Raw genomic sequence first — 20,259 nt, 5'->3', positions numbered from 1 at the left:
GCGCCCCGAAAATATTTTTGTTTTACATTCAACTTGGTGAGTATTTATATACCTCGCAGCTAATTTTATTAAATAATAATAAAGCATACTTTATTCATTGAGGACATGTCTAATGATTTTGTTTTAGAGGAGATTTTATTGTGAGTAGATTTGGGTCTTCTTTTTATAGACATGTGGTTTGATCTAGGCCTGAGGAGATCAACTAATCTGTGAGTGTGCAGTAATAAGTTGAAACTTTTGAATGATCTCTGCCATTACTGAAGTACTCGTTTATTACATGTATTAAGATACCTTCTCTTCTCATAGCTTATTTTTGACGTCCCGGACTTTCTTTGTTTGAGGAAGATTTATGTTAAAAAATGGAAGCGTGGGAAAGAATGGATAGCATGGAAGACTTTGGAAGTCACCATTAAGATTTCCTTTCGCAGATAGGGTTCTCTCTCTTTATCCAGATACTTCATAACTTTGTCTCATTTCAAGGGAAGGACAAGACCCATATGCTTGGAAAGGAAAACCATCTGGTGAATGAGGGACTAACCCACTAAACCTCCACATCTCTCCGCATCTCAGGCACAGCCTGACCTGATGACTTTAACATATGGGACATGAGTCCTAACAGGGAAGATAATTGACCTGATTCCATGGAATTTAGGAATTTGTCTTGGCAGATGCTTCCACTTTTGCCCTAGGTAGTAATTTGGCTCAGTATACAAGTCCCCACCAACACTTCATTCCTTGGGGATATTTGTCAACAGCTCTGGCACTCATTTTTACCTTTGGGAAACGTAGCCTGGAGGAGTATTTGCATTTTCCCCAGGAAGTGATTTTAGGACATTTTTGTAGACCCAACCAGGCTTCCTTGCATATTTTTCAGTTGAGGTGAAATTCACAAGGAATAACCTTAACCATTTTTACAGGTACAATTCAGTGTAAGATTTTTAAATTCTGGGGCGCCTGGGGGGCTCAGTCGGTTAAGTGACCAGCTTCGACTCAGGTCATGATCTCTCGGTTCGTGGGTTCGAGACCTGCGTCAGGCTCTGTGTTGACAGCTAGCTCAGAGTCTGGAGACTGTTTCAGATGCTGTGTCTCCATCTCTCTCTCTCTGATTCTCCCCTGCTCACGCTGTCTCTCTGTCTCTCAAAATAAATTTTAAAAAGAGTTTTAAAATCGAATTTACCTGGGATTTCTTCATTTTACTATGAAGTGTCAACATACGTGTTTTAAGTTTCAATGTGTGTCCACTACCATTTAAATGGTCTTTCCTCATATTTGGAAAGTGCCCAATTACTTGCTTCTTGGGCAGACGGCATTCTCTGACCATTCTTTTTGACACAGTAGATGTGACCTTAGTCTTCCTCATTGTGCTCCCAAGTACGTGAAATCTCCATTTCTGGCCTCGCTATTCCTCATTCTGGAAAATTTCCTCAATATTGTGTTCCTTCTTCCTGATGAACTCTTCAGCTATGTCTTCCCCTTGATAGGATGAAAGCTCCAAGGATATTCATTTAACCGTATTTTTCACCATTCAAATTTCTAATAATTTCTATAATTGCTTCTTCTTCAAGTACAAATCATATTCTTGTCTCAAAAATTCAAGCTCCTGGGGTGCCTGGGTGGTGCCGATGGTTGAGCATTCCACTTCAGCTCTGGACATGATCTCGGGTTTGTGATTATGAGGTGTGCATCAGGCTCACTGCTTTTAGCTCTCATCCTACTTCTGATTCTCGGTCCCTCTCTCTCTTCCCATCCCCTACTCGTGCTTTCTGTGTGCCTGTGTGTCTGTCTCTTTCTCTCTCTTTCTCAAAAATAAAGTTTCTCTTTAAAATTGAAGTTCCTCCATCATCTTTCTGATATGAAACACATGCTTAATTTAAGATAAGTCTACATATTCCTAGCAATGTATGTCCATGGATGTGATAGCAGCATTCTCATCGAGCATGAAGATTGACTTTGTGGCTGTTTCTTCTTATCAGGACTCCTCTTTGCAGTACACTCTTGCTGGAAGGCTCATTTCCACACACCTCATCTTCCTTACAGGTTTCCTCCTACAGCTGCGCCAGGATCATTCACGATGAGGTGGACATGCATGCTTGCGGCTGTTTCTGCCCCGGAGCATCCACGCCCACAAACTTAGCGTCCACGCATGGTTGTGTCTTGCAGGGATGGATCCAATGCAGGGCTCACACTCACAGAGGTCCGCGTCTGTATTACAGTGAATTCTCTTGTGCATCCACGTGGCCATGACTCAGTGCAGATCAGCCACAGTGATGACCCCTTGCTCGTCCCAGATACCGGTGGCTACTCAGCTTAGTCCTTTTTTATCTGTTGAGTTTCCTCAATATGGGAACCTTCTTTTCTCTTGTGCTGCACTTGGCTGTGGCTTTATTGTTCAGAAATATGATAAGTAGCATCTCTCAGTGTTAGGAACCAACCAGGGCTCTTGAGTGGGCCCATCCGTTGTCTACCTGGACAGTGGAGACAGACAACACATCCATTCATGCACCATTTCCCACAGTCTTCATCGGGACTGGAATTACCGAGGACTGAGCCTCCCCAAGAACATGACAACACTGACCCCACACCCGCTCTGAGCACTCAGGTTCATGACAACCTTTCCCAAGCAGGAAACTGAGGCTCAGAGACTGGCTGATATTGCCCAAGGTCACACAGGCACTGGCTGATAGTTGAATCTTCACACAAAGGTCAGCTTTCCCTTCATATTCAGAGCACGAACCCAACCGACTGACACGGAGCTGAGGGCAGGACCAGAGCAATGCGGGGATACCCGCGAACAACAACAAGGAGCACCGGGGTGCAGAAACCACGCGGAACTATGTTTCTAGAAAGATGCGTGGGCACCGTTGCAAGAATAAAAGGAAAATCCATGATCGGGGCTCTGGCAGGGAGAAAACTCACAGCGGGGGCCAGGAGAAGAGTTATGTTTCTCACCCTAATCCCCTGTTTTCCTCCTTGTGCTCAACGTCACAGTGAAGCTGAACTCGGTCTGCACAGTTACACCTTCATTGCGTGTGCTGCCACGGGCCTTGCAGGGCTGACTGGGATGCAACACTGCACATGCGTCCTTGGGTTTCCTGCTGGTGGGAGGAGCAAGCGAAGTCACAGGCGGCGCATGCGTCCTTGGGTTTCCTGCTCGTGGGCGGAGTCAGCAAAGACCCAGTCTGCACAACTTCCGTCCCACACTCACCTTCCTGAATATGTTTTGATAATGGACAAGTTTTCCAACGTGAAAGGGCGACTCCATACAGATATAAAAGAAACACAAGTCAACATTTGTATTTACGTCATTGTGAATGAGGGAGTAGGATGACGTCACCACTGTTGACACAGACTCTGAAGAGCAGACCCATTTCGGGCCGGGAATGGTGAACGGAATTCTCGAGGGTGAGCAACGGCTTCTTCCACCTGTCCGTCCTCCTGCGGGCATTCCCTGTTCGGGCCTGTATTTGAGGACCCCGTACTGTTGAGGATTCCTCTGCGGGTCAGTGATTGCTGATGCTTGACCAGGGAGCTGCGGTGGGGCAGCTGCCCCTTCTGGCCTCACGATCCTTTTTTGTGCGGTTTCCCTGCATTAACCGTCACATTTCTCCCGACTGGACCTTGAGTCTGTCTGATCCAGACATGAGAGTCCGCTTCGGACACACGCACACCCACGCGGGACAGATGCCCATAGCTGACAGCACCAGATTTAGTCTGTTTGAGGGCACACGGCGGGTTAGTCCATCCGGACCAGGAGCACGTGTTCCAGATTTCCAGCCAGAAACTTGCGGGAGTGGAGCCCAGCTTCCAACCGTCCCCGGGGTGCTGATAATTCCCCGTGAGAAGACGTGGGGTCTCGCGGGATCCACAGGGATGGAAAATCCCTCCCTATGACCCCTGCATGGTCCCAGGCACCGGTGGGAACTCGGCTTTGGTCTCTGCTCCCTGCTGTGGTTCCGACTCCAGTTTTGGAAATTTCATTTCCCGTTTCTCTGCATGTGTCCGTGGCCGCATATTTCAGCATACTGTGAGTGGCATCTTGGCTTTCAGATCAGACAAGGTCTCCAGTGGGTGCATCAACCAGCCAGCTGACTGCAGAGTCTGACCCCCGGATCCCATCACCTCATCAGGACGCAGCCCAGGCTCATCTCACCTGGACTGGAAACTCACAGTGACTCTTCACTCCTCTGCACGGGCATCAAACCCCCACAACCACCCTGGGGTTTGCAGTTCAGGACAAAATGCTTCACATGGGGAAACTGAGGCTCAGAGAGAGGATATTACCCCCCAAGGTCATGCTGACAGTGGATGATCCAGGAATATTTCAGTGAAGATCTGTTTTCCTTCAAAATGTGACCTGTACCTCCATGCAAGTGTCCCCTAAAGTTTATAGGCAGGACCTCAGAATCGCTAGGAAAGCTTTGGCCCAGGAATGAGGGGCACTGAAGAAGCAGGAGGGACTCACAGGCATGTTCCCAGGAAAGGGGGGGGTGGACGATGACACAGGAAAATAGAAAAGTCCGTGAAGCCTGAGTTAGAAAGCCCACAGTGGGGCCAAGAGAGGGTTTGCATTTCCTTCCCCATTTCCCTGTATTTCTCCTCTGTGTGCATCACCTCGGTGATCCTGACCTGACCATGCAGAAATGTCCCAGTTGTGTCTGCACTGACATGAGACCACAACAATCCTCATCCCCTGTAGCCTCTCTGGGGCCTGGGGATCCCGTGTGGTGAGGACCCCTGGGGATGGGCTGAGAATGAAGGAGGTCCCATATGGGAGGCTCTAGGAGGGAAGGATGTGCTGTGATCTCACCTGGACGGGGCGTCTCAGGAAGTCTTGGGTCCATTTGCTGCACCACCATGGACACCACACTTGGGTCCTTGGGGCGGGTTGTTCCCCTTCCTGTGGGGCTGCTGACGTACAACCCCATGACCAAGCAGACCAGCCTCCAAGTGGACACACCCTGTGTGTCTGTCTGTCCTGCAGGCATCGAGGTTCCTCCATCTGCAGAGCCAGATTCAAAGTGATGCCATGACCCCCACCCTCACGGCCCTGCTCCTCCTCGGTGAGATCTCAGGAGGGGAGGGGACCCCCTAGTCTGGGAGGGACCCGCCTCACAACCAAGCCCTGGGCTGCCAGTGACCCCAGGCACAGGAGGCTCATGGGGAGGAGGGTTCTGCTCAGGATTCGGGGCAAACCTCTCACAGGGACTCTCTTGCAGGGCTGAGTGTGGGCCCCAGGACCCAAGCACAGGCAGGTGAGTGTGTCCCCAGGGGTCCCATCCCGCCTCCTCACTGGGGACAGGGGTCACCCACCAGGCATCTGGGGATAGAGAACAACAGTTCTTGGTGGATGGAGAGGGGATGCCTAGGGGTTCGGGGCTGAGCTGGGAACTGGGGGTGGGGAAGGTCTCGTGATCCAGCCTCTGTTTCCTTCCAGGGACCCTCCCCACACCCACCATCTGGGCTGAGCCAGGCCCTGTGGTCCCCTGGGGGACACCTGTGACCATCTGGTGTCAGGGGATCCTAGAGGCCCAGCAGTTCTATCTGGATAAAGAGGGACACTATGTGACCTGGTACAGACAGAAGCCACTGGAGCCTAGGGACAAGGCCAAGTTCTCCATCCCACACATGACAGATGTACATGCAGGACGGTATCGCTGTCACTATCTAAGTCCCTCTGGCTGGTCAGACCACAGTGACCCCCTGGAGCTGGTGGTGACAGGTGCGAGCCCCTCAGGGTCCCAGCCCCAGGCTCTGCCCTCAGGGAGGGGGTCTGTTCTCAAGGAGTCTCCTTTTCACAGCCCTGTACTGGGGACACCATGGGGGGATCTGAGCCCCATTTAACATCCCCTCCTCCTCTCCTAGGATCCCGTGGCAAACCCAGTCTCTCAGCCCTGCCCAGCCCCGTCGTGACCTCAGGAGGGAAGGTGACCCTCCAGTGTGCCTCATGGGAGAAATTCGACAGGTTCGTCCTGATGAAGGAAGGAGAACCCAGGCCCTCCTCGACCCTGGACTCCCAGAGACACACCAGTGGGCAGTTCCAGGCCCTGTTCCCAGTGGGTCCTGTGACCCCCGGGCTCAGGTGGATGTTCAGATGCTATGGCTATTACAGCAACTCCCCACAGGTGTGGTCACGGCCCAGTGACGCCCTGGACCTCCTGGTCTCAGGTAGGAGAGTCTGATTTTTCCCATCCATGTTGGAGGCAGCAGACAGGCTATGGAGGCTCTGCTCCCAGGGGAGCCTCAGATGAGAGGTGGGGTGAGGGGCCCACGGGGATCTCACAGGTCAGAGACACAGAGGGTGAGAGACAGGGAGACCGGGGGTCAGGATGGAGAAGGGAGGTGTGGGGAGAACCACCCCTCCATCCACGGCCGGTCTTCTCCCAGGTGTGTCCAGGAAGCCCTCCCTCCTGACCCCGCAGGGCCCTGTGGTGTCCCCTGGACAGAGCCTGACCCTCCAGTGTCGCTCAGATGTCGGCTATGACAGGTTCGCTCTGCACAAGGAGGACTCGGGTGACCCCCCCCAGCACCGAGGCTGGCAGCCCCAGGCTGGGCTCTCTGGGGCCGACTTCCCGCTGGGCCCAGTGAGCAGATCCCATGGGGGCCGGTACACCTGCTATGGTGGACACAACCTCTCCTCCGAGTGGTCGGCCCCCAGTGACCCCCTGGACATCCTGGTCACAGGTGAGGGGACACGGGTTCAGTCAGGGCCCCAGACCCTGCACAGGTCGTGCTGGGGGTGCCCCAGGGGGTGGTGGCCGGGACCAGGGGTGTGGGGTCCCCAGGGAGGGAGAGAGAGGGAGAGAGAGAGAGAGAGAGAGAGAGAGAGAGATGGGAGGGGAAAAGGGAGAGACTCAGAGGACAGACAGACTCAGTTGGGAACAGGGATGGACAGCCCCTCCCCCGCCTTCCTCTCTCTAGGACAGCTGTCCTCCTTGCCCTCCCTCTCGGTGCAGCCGGGACCCACGGTGGCCTCAGGACAGAACGTGACCCTGCTGTGTCAGTACTGGAGCCGTGTGGACACTTTCCTTCTGTCCAAGGAGGGGGCGGCCGACCCCCCCCTGCGTCGTAGATCAGAGAACGGAGGTCAGAAGTACCAGGCCGAATTCTCCATGAGTCCTGTGACCTCAGCCCAGGGGGGGACCTATAGGTGCTATGGCTCATACAGCGCCTTCCCTTACCTGCTGTCACAGCCCAGTGAGCCCCTGGAGCTGCTGGTCTCAGGTGAGGCCCCAGCCCTGTCTCGTCTGTGTCCCAGCGCTGACTTCAGGGCCTGTGCCCAGGAGAGCCCTGGGTGGACGTGACGGAAGGGGCTCTGGGGAAGTGTCACCAGGGGGGCCACCCCTCAGAGCTCAGGAGGGACACAGGCCCCTCCCTCCCTGCCCCTTCCCTCGTCCCTGTCACCAGGATTCTCCAGGAGGTGGAAGAGGGCCCTGGGGCCACAGAGCACAGGAGGGAGGAGACTGTGAAGCTGAGCCCTCTCCTCAGCTATGGCCTGTTTCCCCAGAGCCCTCGGGAGACCCCGGCCCCTCCCCCACAGGTCCCGGCTCAGCAGCTGGTGAGTCACGGGGGATTCTGTCCTGGGGTTTCAGAGAGGCCAGGGCGACCCCCAGGCCAGGGGCTCTGGGCCCAGGGGTGGGGGGAGGAGGGCTGGGGTGGTCATGGCACAGGAAGAGGGTGGGGGCCCAGCTTGGCGGGAAGCCCCACCCCTACCCCTCTCCTGACCCCAGGAGCCTCCGTGGGTAAGTGAGGGTCTGTCAGGAGGAGGCGGGTGGGTCTATGGGAGCAGGGGTGAGGCATGCCGTCGGTTCAGGCACCTCTGAGACACTGGCTTGGACACCCCCCTCCCCGGTCTGGGCCTCAGTTTCCCCACGTGTAAAGGAGAGAGCTGTGCCCAGATTAGATTTCCCCTTAGTTCTGATGGTGGCTCCGACCCCCTGGGAGAGGAGGGCTCACGGGGAAGCCCCTCCAGGTCCTGATCCTATGGGGGCCTGACCCTCTGCGGCAGTGACGATGACCCTGTGGGGGAGGGGCGGGAGGACAGTGGCTGGGACTTCCGGTAATAAGGGGAATGTGGAAGGACCCTCAGCCCCAGACAGAGGGGCTGGGACACACCCGCCTGCAGACGAGGAGCCCAGAGCCCCCGCTGGTGTCGGCCTGGGGGCAGCGTGAGGAGAGCACAGGGCGCCCACAGCCCGGTCCTGTCCCCGCCCTGCCGCCCCCACGCTGGGCCCCCTGGGACACGTGATCAGCCTCCCTGGGCCTCAGTTTCCTGTCTGTGGGGTGGGTGGGCAGGCAGCACGTGCCTGGCACACAGTAGGCGCTCAGCTAAACCGCATCACCGGCTCATTCGCGGTGTGCCTGTGCCCAAGGCCTCACCTGGTACCTGTACGTCCTCATCGGGGCCGCGGGGGCCTTGGCGCTGCTGCTCTGCCTCCTGGTCGTCCTCGTCCGTCGCCGGCGTCGGGGCGCAGGCAGGAAGCCGGGTGAGAAGGGACGGGGTGACCAGCCCCAGGGGGTGGGGACCCTCCCGCGGGTGAGGGCGGCGCAGGGCAGAGGGGCACCAGCCGCGGGAAGGGCCGGCGTAGGAAGACGGTCTGCAGAGTCTCCCGTCAGAGCGTCTAGAGAGAAGACCCCTAAGGCCGCCCCGGGCGCCAGTGTAAGGTGTTTCCCCGCTTCCGCGTCGGGAGATGGGGAAGCGCAGGCGGTGAGTCCTAGGGGCCCCTCTCCCCCGGGATCAGCTAGGAAGGGGTCGGGCCTGGGGTGGGGTCCTAACTTCCCAGCCCAGGGCGAGGCTGATTCCCAACTTCCTGCAGGGGCCGCAGACCCGGAGCCCAAGGACAGAGGCCTGCAGGACAGGTAACCTGTGCCCGAAGACCCCAGACCCCCACCCTTCTGCCCTTTATGCCCCCTAACCCCCTCTCCATCTCCTCCCCAGCTCCAGGCCAGCTGCTGCCGCCCAGGAGGAGACCCTCTGTGAGAGCAATGGGGCCGCCCTGGGGGGTGGGGCGGGGCCTGTGTGACCTCGGCCCCTCACCTGGATCGCCACCGCCCCTTCCGGGAGGGTGGGGTCTGCGCCCTGAGAGAGCTCAGGGGACCTTGCCAAGAGATGCACCCCCTCTGCCCAGCAGATGCTGCCGTGCAAGACACACAGCCTGAGGAGGGTGTGGAGCTGGACCAGCGGGTGAGCCCCCTGCCCCCCTAGACCCCGAGGGCCCTCCCGGTGCGAACTTGAACCGATGGACAGGCCTGGTCCTCACACCACCCAGCTTAGCAGTGTCCCGCAGACGGCCTCTCTCTCCCTGGGCACCCTGGCTCCTCTGGCTGTGACCTCGAAGGGCCTCCTACCTGCCCCCTTGACTGCCTCCTCTCGGCTGTCTGACTCCTGGTTGTTGGGGGGCATGCCCAGGTCTCAAGAGGGTGCATGAACAAAGGAATCGCCCGCAGGTCTCTAGGCCCCTTCATTCATTTGCCCATCAAACGTGCACAGAGGCCCACTGTGTACCAGGCCCCACCTAGTGCTGCAGGCACAACAGTGAGCAAATGTGACCCACACTCTGCGAGCTCCCCTTGTGGGCAAGGACGTGGGCAGTGTCCTTGAGTGCAGAGTGTGGCTAAGGAAAGGAAAGCAAGAGCTGGGGGTGGCAGGTGCAAAGGTCCTGAGGCTGCAACATGCTTTTTCAGGAAGATGGGGGAAGACAGGCCATGTGATGGGAGCCAAATGAGCAGGAAACAGTGTCAGGAATAGATTCTGAGCCCTAGAAAGCATCCAGATGCCCCAAGGCTCAGGAAGTCCCTCAAGAGTCCACCAGGAACTTGACCTAAGCGGCTCTGGCAACAGTGTGGAAAATTCACTGAGGCCACTGAGTGGAATCAAGGAGACAAATCTCCCTCTCACTGTCTGCCTCCAGCGGAACACACAGGATGCAGACCCCCAAGGAATGACGTATGCCCAGGTGAGCCACTCAAGATGAAGACTCAGTCGGGGACTGGCCAGTTCTCCTTCCCCCCTGTTGGGGGACTTGCCAGACACAGAAGACAGACAAGAAGAGCAAGACAGGCAGATGGACAGTCAGGTAGGTCCTTCAGGCTCCCAGGCTCCCCACCCCCACCCCAACCACACACCTCCCTCTCACCCCCCCCCACTGCAGGCCACTGCATCTGACGCCCCCCCGGATGTGACCTACGCTCAGCTGAACCGTTTGACACTCAGACGGGAGACGAGTGCACCTCATTCCTCCCAATTCGGGGAGCCCCCAGAAGAGCCCAGTGTGTATGCTGCTCTGGCCATCCACTAGCCCAGGAAGGACCCGCACGCCACACTCCAGGGAGGGGACCGCAGGGACCGCAGGAGGCACAGGAACTGCCCACAGGCCACCTGATGGCCCCAGCCAGCCTGGACTCCTAACATAGACCAGTAGGAACCCGTGGGACCCTCTGGGAGCCACCGGATTCTGCCATCAAACATAGCTGTGCGCCTGTATTTGGAAATAAAGCAACGGACTTCTCAATAATCCACGAATGAAGTGAGAAAACGAAAATGGAAATGGGAGAATGTTTACACTGAATGATAATGTAAATGTTACACATCAGACCTGTGCCACAGGAAAATTTAGAACCAGGAACGAAGGCATTAGAAAAGAAAAAGCCTAAAAAGTCATGATCCAAACTACTGTACCAATAGAATAGAAATAGAAAAAAATAGCAAATTATTCCTAGTGAAGGTAGAAGGAAGGAAATTTTAGCAATAAGAATACCTACTAATGAGGACAAACAAAAATAGAGCATAATCAATAAAGTCCTAAATGTTCATTCTTGAAAACACTTTCATAAGTCCTAGCCACAATGCCAAGAAAGACAGACAGAGAGAGGGGTAGAGAGAGAGAGGGCACACATTATCATTGTGAGGACAGAATCACATCCTATAGACTTTAAATACATCACAGAATGTATTACATTTATTTTTGTTACTTATATTTATATTATGAATGATTTAATGCTAATACATTAGAAAACGTAGAGGAAATGGACAAAATCCTTAAAAATGCAACTTACCAAAATGATGGAATAGGAATAAATAGAAACTCTAATTGCTGTATGGATAAAGTATGCTGAATACACAATTAAAGTTTTTTCCACAAAGGGAACTGAGTCTGGAAAGTGTGACTGGCGAATGCTTCCAAACACTGATGCATTCATGAAATACACACACATGTGCATGGACACACCTACCTACATGTGAACATGCAAACACACATATGGACACACAGGCACGTATACATACACATATACACACAAACACGTGAACACACATGAACACACAGACACATGGGCACACCTACATGCATGTGAGTGTGCACAACATTTGAACACAAGGACACATATATGCACAAACATGTTAACACATATGCACACAGAGACACGTGGACACACCTACATGCACATGAACACACACAGACACATGGACAGACTACATAACACGTGAACATGTGAACACATACAAACATGTGAATACACATGCATACACACAGCCAGACCTACATACACACGAACACGTGAGCGCACAGAAACATGTGAACACACACATATACACAAAAATGTGAACATACATGTGAGCACATCAACACATATATGCAGAAACACATGCACACATAGATACCAGGACAGGCTTACATACATGGGAAGGCACACTTGAGCACACACACAGAAACACCTACACACATGAACATAGGAATACACTTACACACAAGAACCAGTGAACACATACATGCACATGTGGACATATGGACACACCTACATGCACAAACACATGAGCACACATGTGAACACACAAATGAACACAACACTCATATGCATACCAAGCTTACACAGGCTTCCCCAGAGAACATAGAAAAAAGGAATGCTCCCTTGACACATTTTATCAGGGCAGAAAAACATTAACATGAAAACCTGACAAGGAAACTACAAAATGGGAAAATCACGGTGAGCTCTGTCGCGGGGACTCGGGTATAGATCTCTAAACAAAATATCCACGGACGAGGTTCAGCGATTTATAAAACAGGTAACATATCATGACCATGCAGGTATTTTTTTTCTTCAGGAATGCCTGGTGAGTTTCATATTCAAAATCAATCAATACAATTCAAACATTAAAAGAAGAAACAGTGTGGTGCTTGGGTGGCTCAGTCGGTTGAGCGTCCGACTTTGGCTCAGGTCATGATCTCAGTCCATGGGTTCAAGCCTCGTGTCGGACTCTGTGCTGACCGCTCAGAGCCTGAAGCCTGCTTCAGATTCTGTGTCTCCCTCTCTCTCTGACCCTCCCCTGCTCACGCTGTCTCTCTCTCTCTCTCTCTGTCTCTCTCAGAAATAAATAAAATGTTAAAAAAATTAAAAAAAAAAAAGATTCAACATTCTAATCTGTAAAGGATTAATGCAATGTCACTGGACACAGCATAAATGTCCAAAAATGAATTGCATTTCTGGGTGTGCCTGAGGGAGCTCAGTTGATTAAGCCTCTGAATCTTCAGTTTTGGCTCAGGTCATTATCTTACTGTTCATGGGTTCAAGTTCCACATCGGAGAGCAGGGTCTGCTTGGGATTGCCCCCCCGCCCCGCCGCCGCTTCCCCACTCATGCTCGCTCTCTCATGAAAATAAACAAACATTAAGATATATATAAATCAATTGCATTTCAGACGTCCACTTTGGGGGCCATGAGGATGGGGAGAGCGGGTTGGGGGCGCCAGGAGAGCACAGGGCAGAGGGGCAAACTGCAGGGTCCTCTCCCTTCTGAGCGTGGGCTGCATGCACGTTATTTCAAAGACTGAGGCAGTGGAAGCAGATGATCACCATCTGGTTGGGGATGTTACTGGATGTATCATCCAGTGATGTTCATGTATTGTGAAATACGGATAAATGATGAGCACTGGGTGTTCTATGTAAGTGATGAATCACTAAGTTCTACTCCTGTAACCATTACTACACTATATGTTAACTAACTTGGATTGAGATAAAATTTAAAAAATAAAATAAAGAAATGTGGATAAATTGAGGTGTTACATTAATTCCCAGAGCCCACAAAGAGTTGGGAGAAGTTTGAATTACACACAATAGACACACGTTTCCTCTTGTCACACCTTCTTCATGGCGCTGCACAGACACTGTGGTTTTTACAGACTGAAGGTTTGGGCAAACTTGCATCACGCAAATATACTGGTGCCGTTTTTCCCAACAGCATTTGCTCACTTCGTGTCTCTGGGTCACGTTTTGGTAATTATCCCAGTGCTTCAAGCTTTATCATGATTATTATATTTGTGTTGGTGGTCTGTGAACAGCGATCTTTGATGTCCCCATTGTCGTTGTTTTGGGGCGCCACGAACCACACCCTCCTAAGACGGCAACTTAATAAATGTTGTGTGTGTGTGTGTTCCGACCGCTCCACCGACCGGCCGTCCCCATCTCTCTCCCTCTCCTTGGGCCTCCCTGTTCCCGGAGACACAACAGTAGTGACATCAGGCCCGTCGACATCCTGCAGTGGCTCCGAGTGTCCTGGCGAGAGGCAGAGTCACGCGTCTCTCCCTGTAAATCAGAGTAAGCGAGAAGTGAGTAAGCTCCAAGAGGAAGGCGTGTCGAAGGCCGAGCAGGCCAGAAGCTGGGCCTGTGGTGCCAGACAGGAGGGTGCAAATGCGAAGGAGGAGTTCGTGAAGGATGTTGGAAGCGCTGCTCCCGGGCAAGGCCCTGACTCCCTTCAGTCCTGTGAAGGCTGAGAGAGGCGTGGAGGCTGCAGAAGACCGGGCTGAAGCCGCCAGTGGTGGCTCAGGAGGCTGAAGGAAAGCCGTCTCCACAACATCAATGCAAGGCGAAGCAGCACGTGCTGATGGAGAAGCCACAGCAGGTTTTCCAGGCCTCGCTGGGGCCCCGCGTGGAGGTGGCGACACCGAACAGGTTCCCGGGGTCGACACAACCGCCTCCTGCAGGAAGCAGATGCACGTAGGGCTCTCATCGCCAGAGACGGGAGGCCGACGCCTGGCTTCAGAGCTTCCGAGCACAGGCCGAGCCCTGCTAGGGGCGAAGGCAGCTGTGACCTTAGGTGCAAGTCAGTGCTCAGTGACCGCTCTGGAAGCCCCAGGGCCCTGAAGACTGTCGCCGAACCCCTGCCTGTGCTCCAGAAGCGGAGCAGCGGAGCCTGGAGGGCAGCACGCCTGCTGACAGCGGGGTTACTGAATATTCTAAGCCCACCGCGGAGACCTGCTGCTCAGGAAAAAAGATCCTTTCAAAACGTGACTGCTCGCTGACGACGCACCTGGCCGCCCTAGAGCTCCGAGGGGGACGCACCACGAGAGGCACGTTGTTTTCCTGTTTGTACACACAGCACGCATCCTGCAGCCCGCGGATCAAGGAGTAATTTCAACTTTCAAGTCTTAGCAGTACAGGGATACATTTCTTAAGTGTGTAGCTGCCGCAGACAGAGATTCCTCTGATGGATCTGGGCAAAGTCAACTGAAAGCTTCTGGAAAAGATTCAGCATTCTAGATGCCACTGGGGACGTTCAGGATTCATGGGAAGAGGTCAACATATCCACATTAACAGGAGTTTGGAAGAAGCTGATTATGACCCTCATGGATGACGGTGAGGGGTTCCAGACTTTGGTGGAGGACGTAACTGCAGATGTGGTGGAAACAGCAAGAGAACCTCAGTTAGAAGTGGAGCCTGCGAGGCGCCTGGGGGGCTCAGTCGGTTAAGTCTATGACTTCAGCTCAGATCACGATCTCCCGGTTCGTGGGTTTGAGCCCCGCGTCACGCTCTGTGCTGACAGCTAGCTCAGAGCCTGTTTAAGATTCTGTATCTCCCCTTGTGTCTCGCCCTCCCCTGCTCTCTCTCTCTCTCTCTCTCTCAGAAATAAATAAAACATTAAAAAAAATTTTAAAAAGTGGAGCCTGAAGATGGGAATAAGTTGCTGCGCTCTCACGATAAAACTGTAATGGATGAAGACTCACCTCTGAAGGAAGAGCAAAGAAAGCGGTTTCCTCAGATGGAACCGACTCCTGGGGAAGATGCTGTGAATACCAGGGAAATGACAACAAAGGATGGAGACTATCCCATGAATTTAGTAAGGCAGCGGGATTTGAAAGAATTGACTCCAATTTTGAAAGAAGTCTACTTGGGTAAAATGGTATGAAACAGCATCGCCTGCTGTAGAGAAACTGCAACAGGAAAAGTCAATTGATGTGGAAAACTTCCCTGCTGACATTTTTTTTAAATGTTTATTTATTTTTGAGAGAGAGAGAGAGACAGACTGTAAGTGTGGGAGGGGCAGAGAGAGAGACAGAGAGACAGCCAGCCAGAATACAAAGCAGGCTCCAGGCTCTCAGCTGTCACCCCAGAGCCTAATGTGGGGCTCGAACTCCTGAATCGGGAGATCATGACCTGGGCTGAAGTTAGATACTTAACTGACTGAGCCACCCAGGTGCCCCTGACTTTTTTTTTTTTTTTTAATTTATTTCTGAGAGAGGGAGACAGAGCATGAGCAGGAGAGGGTCAGAAAGAGAGAGAGACACAGAATCCAAAGCAGGCTCCAGGCTCCGAGCTGTCAGCACAGAGCCTGACGTGGGGCTCAAACCCAGAACTGTGAGATCATGACCTGAGCCAAAGTCGAACGCTTAACGGACTGAGCCACCCAGGCGACACTCCCTGCTGACATCTTCAAGAGGTTGCCAGTCACTCCATCTCCAGCAACCAATACCCTGACCAGTCAGCAGCCACCAACATGGAGGCAAGACCCTCCACCTACGCAAGGGCTGAGTCTCACTGAAGGCTCAGATGATGGTTAACGTTTGTTAGGAATAAAATTTTGTTTTGTTTTGTTTTTAAGATTTTATTTTTCGAAAAAGACAGAGCACGCACGATAGGGAGAAGGGATAGAGAGATAGAGAAAATTTCAGACCGGATTCGTGCTCAGCGCAAGCCTGACCCGGGGCTCAATTCCATGATCCTGGTATCATGACCTGACCCAGAAAGAGTGGAATGCTCAATCAACCTGATCCACCCGAGAGCCTCAGTATTTTAAATTTTTTCTTTTTTAATGTTTCATTTATTTCTGAGAGAGTGACAGAGAGTGAGAGAGAGACAGAGAGAGAGAAAGAGAGAGTGCGAGCAGGGGAGGGTCAGAGAGAGAGGGAGACACAGAATCCGAAACAGGCTCCAAGCTCTGAGCCGTCAGCACAGAGCCCGACGCGGGGCTCGAACCCACGAACCGCGATATCATGACTGAGCTGAAGTCGAGGGCTTAACCGACCGAGCCACCCAAGCGCTCCAACCCCAGTATTTTAAAATTAAGGTATGTACTTTTTTTTTTTTTACAGACATAATGCTATTTCACACATAATAGACCACAGTATAGTATGAACAGAACTTTTACACCCACTAGAACACCAAAAATTAATTCGATTTGCTTTATTGCCACATTCCCCTATTGGTGGTCTGGAATTAACTCCCCAATATTCCCAGGTGTGCCTATAATCCTAGAGATGGGGTGGCTGCAGCCCAGAAGACGGACATCGCCACTCAGAAGCCGCCTAGCGGGTCGTGTTAGGTCACCGCCAGGGTCCGCAGGATGTCCTTACTTCACCGGGGATTGGCGTTGCGATCCCGTCAGGCACGGACCTCAAGCTCAGCTTGACGCTCTAGCCCTACCTGTCCTCTCGACTGCTTTTCCGCTCGGCACCGCCTCTTCTGATTCGCAGGCTGTCGGCGTGCGAGCTGACGTCACCAGGCAGCGGCGTTGGTATAAAAGCGGGGCCGGGCGGCGTGTGCTTCTCTTTGCCAGTTCTCGGAGATCACGGTAAGGTTTGTTCGGCTGTCCGGCTCCCTGACCAGGGTGTGGTTTGCAGGGGCGTAAAGACCTTCCGACATTAGAAGAGTATGTTAAGAAGGTCGAAGGTAGTTGAACGGGAGTGCGGAGCGCGGGTCGCGCCGGCATTGGGGGCGTCGCGGACGGTTCTCGCGAGGCTGCGGCGGCCTCGTGGGACTGCGCAGGTGCCGCGCGCGGGCCTCACAGGCCCGGATTTTTTGTCCCGCGCAGGCGCACACGGGCATTCGCGGCCAACATGCCGGTGGCCCGGAGCTGGGTTTGTCGGAAAACTTACGTGACTCCTCGGAGGCCCTTCGAGAAATCCCGCCTCGACCAAGAATTGAAGCTGATCGGTGAGTGGCATGACCCGGGTTTCTACTTCCGGGTCGGGGAGGGCTAGACTGGCGCGTAGGTGAGGCCGCACACGTGCCGCTGGTGTTCTCGCGGGAGAGTCCTCTGCCATCAGAGTGGGGACGATTTACGGGACTTCTGGGCTGCGTTTGCGCTAGGCCATGGGCCTGAGCCCGCTCCCCTAGCAGCCAGACTCTTCTCCTCGCAGGCGAGTATGGGCTCCGCAACAAACGTGAGGTCTGGAGGGTCAAGTTCACCCTGGCCAAGATCCGCAAGGCTGCCCGGGAGCTGCTGACGCTGGACGAGAAGGACCCGCGGCGGCTGTTCGAAGGTGAGGGAGCATGCACCAGCCCGCGGGGCGCCGGGGGAGCCTGCCTCTGGCCTTGGGTCTGAGTGGAAGTCATCCGTGGGAAAAATGGGTCTGGATCCATATCCCAATTTTCCGTAGGCGTGTGACGCCGGGCTCACCAAGCATCGTCTGCTTTTATAGGGTGGTCAGCGGTCTTTCCCAAAGGCCTGTGGGGCCATCATTTACGGAGGGAATGCAGATTATTGGGAACTTGACCACCTTCCCAGAGCAACGGCTGATTCAGTCAGCTTTAGGATTGTAAGATGTAGGATCTCAGATTGTAAGATGGCAACAATAATTAAAGTAGCTGGAATTTTATGAGGATTTCCGAGCTTCGTAGGGGTAGTTTATGATATTACCATTCTACAGGTGAGCCTCTCGGTCTGGAGGGCATGCCCCAGAGTCCAGGTGAACTCCTGATGGGGATTAGAATACATGACCAACAGTTGAAAAGAGTATCTGAATGTGAAAAAAAGTCAGATAACTGATGATCCCGGAATAGCTTGAATATTCCAAAAGCTTCTATCAGTAAACTGTACATACTGTGCAGTTTGCTTGTTCTGTGTTTTGGCTGCCTCACAGCTGTCTTGACACTGCTGTGTGCTTGAGTTTAGGGAAACTTGATTTATGGTGAAAAGCCGGATGGAGGGTGGCTGGGAATCCTGCTTGTCTTTTTTCTAAATTTTCAGTCAGATCACTTGCTTGATTTCTCTCCCAGTTTCCTAAGAAGGAAACCGCTTTTATATTTGAGCCCTCATTGTTAGGCTTGGGTGCTCAGGCATATTAGACGTTGAGAAAGGTCTGGAGCATGTTTAAGCATCACCAATTGATCACGTGATCAAGAAATTCAGGAATCCCCTCCCCTGTGGATGCTGGGGTGGGACTAGGTGCAAAATTAATTCACCGCCTCCGAAGTTTATTATACCTAGATACGGCTGTCCTGGCATTGATGGAATGGCCGGCCCACTTCTTTCTTTAAGGACGTGTTTATGGTTTTAATAGTAAATAGGAAATAACATTTTTTAAATGATAGTGGTTTATTTTACATAGAAATCTCTAAAAAGATTGTAAGTTTTGGATTGTTGTCAAGTTTCTGTTCTCTAGCGTAAGGACAAAAAAGGCAAAAAGTATCCTAGTTGGTAGATAATCCCAAACTGGTTATTTGTGTGTGGGTATCTTTTGGAATAATACCTTTTTTTTTTTTTTTTTAATGTTTATTTCTAGGAGAGAGACAGACAGCATGAGCAGGGGAGGGTCAGAGAGAGAGGGAGTCACAGACTGAAACAGGCTCCAGGCTCTGAGCTGGCAGTCAACACAGAGCCCGACGCGGGGCTTGAACCCACGAACCGGGAGATCATGACCTGAGCGAAAGTCGGACGCTTAACCGACTAAGCCACCCAGGTGCCCCTGGAATAATATCTTTTTTTTAACCAAGGTAAAATTCACAGACCACATGTGGTTTTCAGATGTGCAGCATGATTCAGTATTTCTGTGTACCATGAGATGGTCACGGTAAGTGATCTCGTTTCTCTCTCACCATCTACCTTTAACAAAAAAGCTTTTGGGGTGCCTGGGTGGCTCAGTTAAGCATCCAACTTAAGCTCAAGTCATGATCTCATGGTTCATGAGTTCGAGCCTGTTTCAGATTCTCTCTCCCTCTTTCTGACCCTGCCCTGCTCATGGTGACTCTGAGAAATAAATAAGACATTAAAGATTTAAACAAAAAAACTTTGTTGTAATGAGAACTTTTAAGATGTACTCTCTTGATGCAGCTACTCTTGACCTCAGGGTTGTGAATTCCAGCCTCATGTGAGGTGCCTGTTTCTTTAGAAATAAAGTCTTAAAGATGTGCTCTCTTGGCAACTTTCTCGTACATGGTAAGTATTCTAATTGGAATTATACTTGTTGACCGCCTTTACCCATTGCCTCTGCGCCTCTGAAACCACCATGATGTGCTCTCTGAGTCTGAACTTGGGATGTTCTTGATGATGGTGGCTTTATGTGGATTCCGTGTATAAGTGAGATCACGGACTGCCTGATTTATTCCACTTAGCATGGACCTTGGGGTCTGTCTGTGTTTCGGTGCCAAGACCTCATTGTTCATGGTTGAGGGATAGCCTGCTATATGCATGGTGCATCTTTCAGCCTCTCCACCACGTAGTGAACACTTAGTTGTCTCCGTGCCTTGCCTACCACAGATAATACTGTGGCCTCGTGGAGGAGCTGCTCTCCCAGTTAGCGTGTTCATTTTCTTTGGATAAACACCCAGAAGTGACACTGCTGTGTCATCATAATTCTCTTTTTCACTTCTGAGGAATCTCCATCCTGTTTTCCAGACTGGCTGCACCAATTTAACTTTCCCACCAACAGTGCATGAGGGTTCCCTTTCCCTACATCTTTGCAGGCTCTATTTTTTGTCTTTGAGGCTAGCTGTTCTGGCAGGTGTGAGGTGACCTCACGGTTTTGATTTGCAGTTCCCTTTATTTTTGAGAGACCATGAGCCAGAGGAGGGGCAGAGAGAGGGAGAGAATCCCAATCAGGCTCTGCTGTCAGCCCGCAGGTGGCTGCAGGGCTCAATCCCACAAATGCTGGGATCACGACCTAAGCCAAATTTAAGAGTCAGACGTTCGGGGCACCCGGGTAGCTTAGTCAGTTAAGTGTCCGACTTTCGCTCAGGTCATGATCTCGCGGTTCGTGGGTTCGAGCCCCGCGTCG

The 20,259-nt window shown here is 52.4% G+C and overlaps 2 protein-coding genes across 2 annotated transcripts in view; both read left to right on the top strand.

Moving 5' to 3' along the window:
• LOC120239669 (leukocyte immunoglobulin-like receptor subfamily B member 3) overlaps positions 1 to 10,523 on the top strand; it is a 29,950-nt gene extending 19,427 nt beyond the window's left edge. The window contains 13 exon segments of the mRNA XM_039244084.1: positions 4,936 to 5,060; positions 5,217 to 5,252; positions 5,435 to 5,719; positions 5,863 to 6,165; positions 6,385 to 6,681; positions 6,919 to 7,221; positions 7,505 to 7,555; positions 8,370 to 8,483; positions 8,814 to 8,856; positions 8,936 to 8,973; positions 9,129 to 9,181; positions 9,909 to 10,073; positions 10,149 to 10,523. Coding sequence (XP_039100015.1) covers positions 4,936 to 5,060; positions 5,217 to 5,252; positions 5,435 to 5,719; positions 5,863 to 6,165; positions 6,385 to 6,681; positions 6,919 to 7,221; positions 7,505 to 7,555; positions 8,370 to 8,483; positions 8,814 to 8,856; positions 8,936 to 8,973; positions 9,129 to 9,181; positions 9,909 to 10,073; positions 10,149 to 10,295 — 1,960 coding nt within the window. The 3' untranslated portion in view covers positions 10,296 to 10,523.
• Positions 10,524 to 16,767: 6,244 nt separating this feature from the next.
• The window catches only part of RPS9 (ribosomal protein S9), a 6,113-nt gene continuing 2,621 nt past the window's right edge, over positions 16,768 to 20,259 (top strand). Inside the window, exons 1-3 of the mRNA XM_039244214.1 lie at positions 16,768 to 16,835; positions 17,076 to 17,197; positions 17,404 to 17,526. Coding sequence (XP_039100145.1) covers positions 17,101 to 17,197; positions 17,404 to 17,526 — 220 coding nt within the window. The 5' untranslated portion in view covers positions 16,768 to 16,835; positions 17,076 to 17,100. The remainder of the gene's footprint in view (positions 16,836 to 17,075; positions 17,198 to 17,403; positions 17,527 to 20,259) is intronic.

Source organism: Hyaena hyaena, unplaced genomic scaffold (genome assembly GCF_003009895.1).
Source record: "Hyaena hyaena isolate Hyena2069 unplaced genomic scaffold, ASM300989v1 scaffold_235, whole genome shotgun sequence".
NCBI lineage: Eukaryota > Metazoa > Chordata > Mammalia > Carnivora > Hyaenidae > Hyaena > Hyaena hyaena.
The sequence above is the reverse complement of the archived record's forward strand: the minus strand, read 5'-3'. Positions and strand labels throughout refer to the sequence as shown.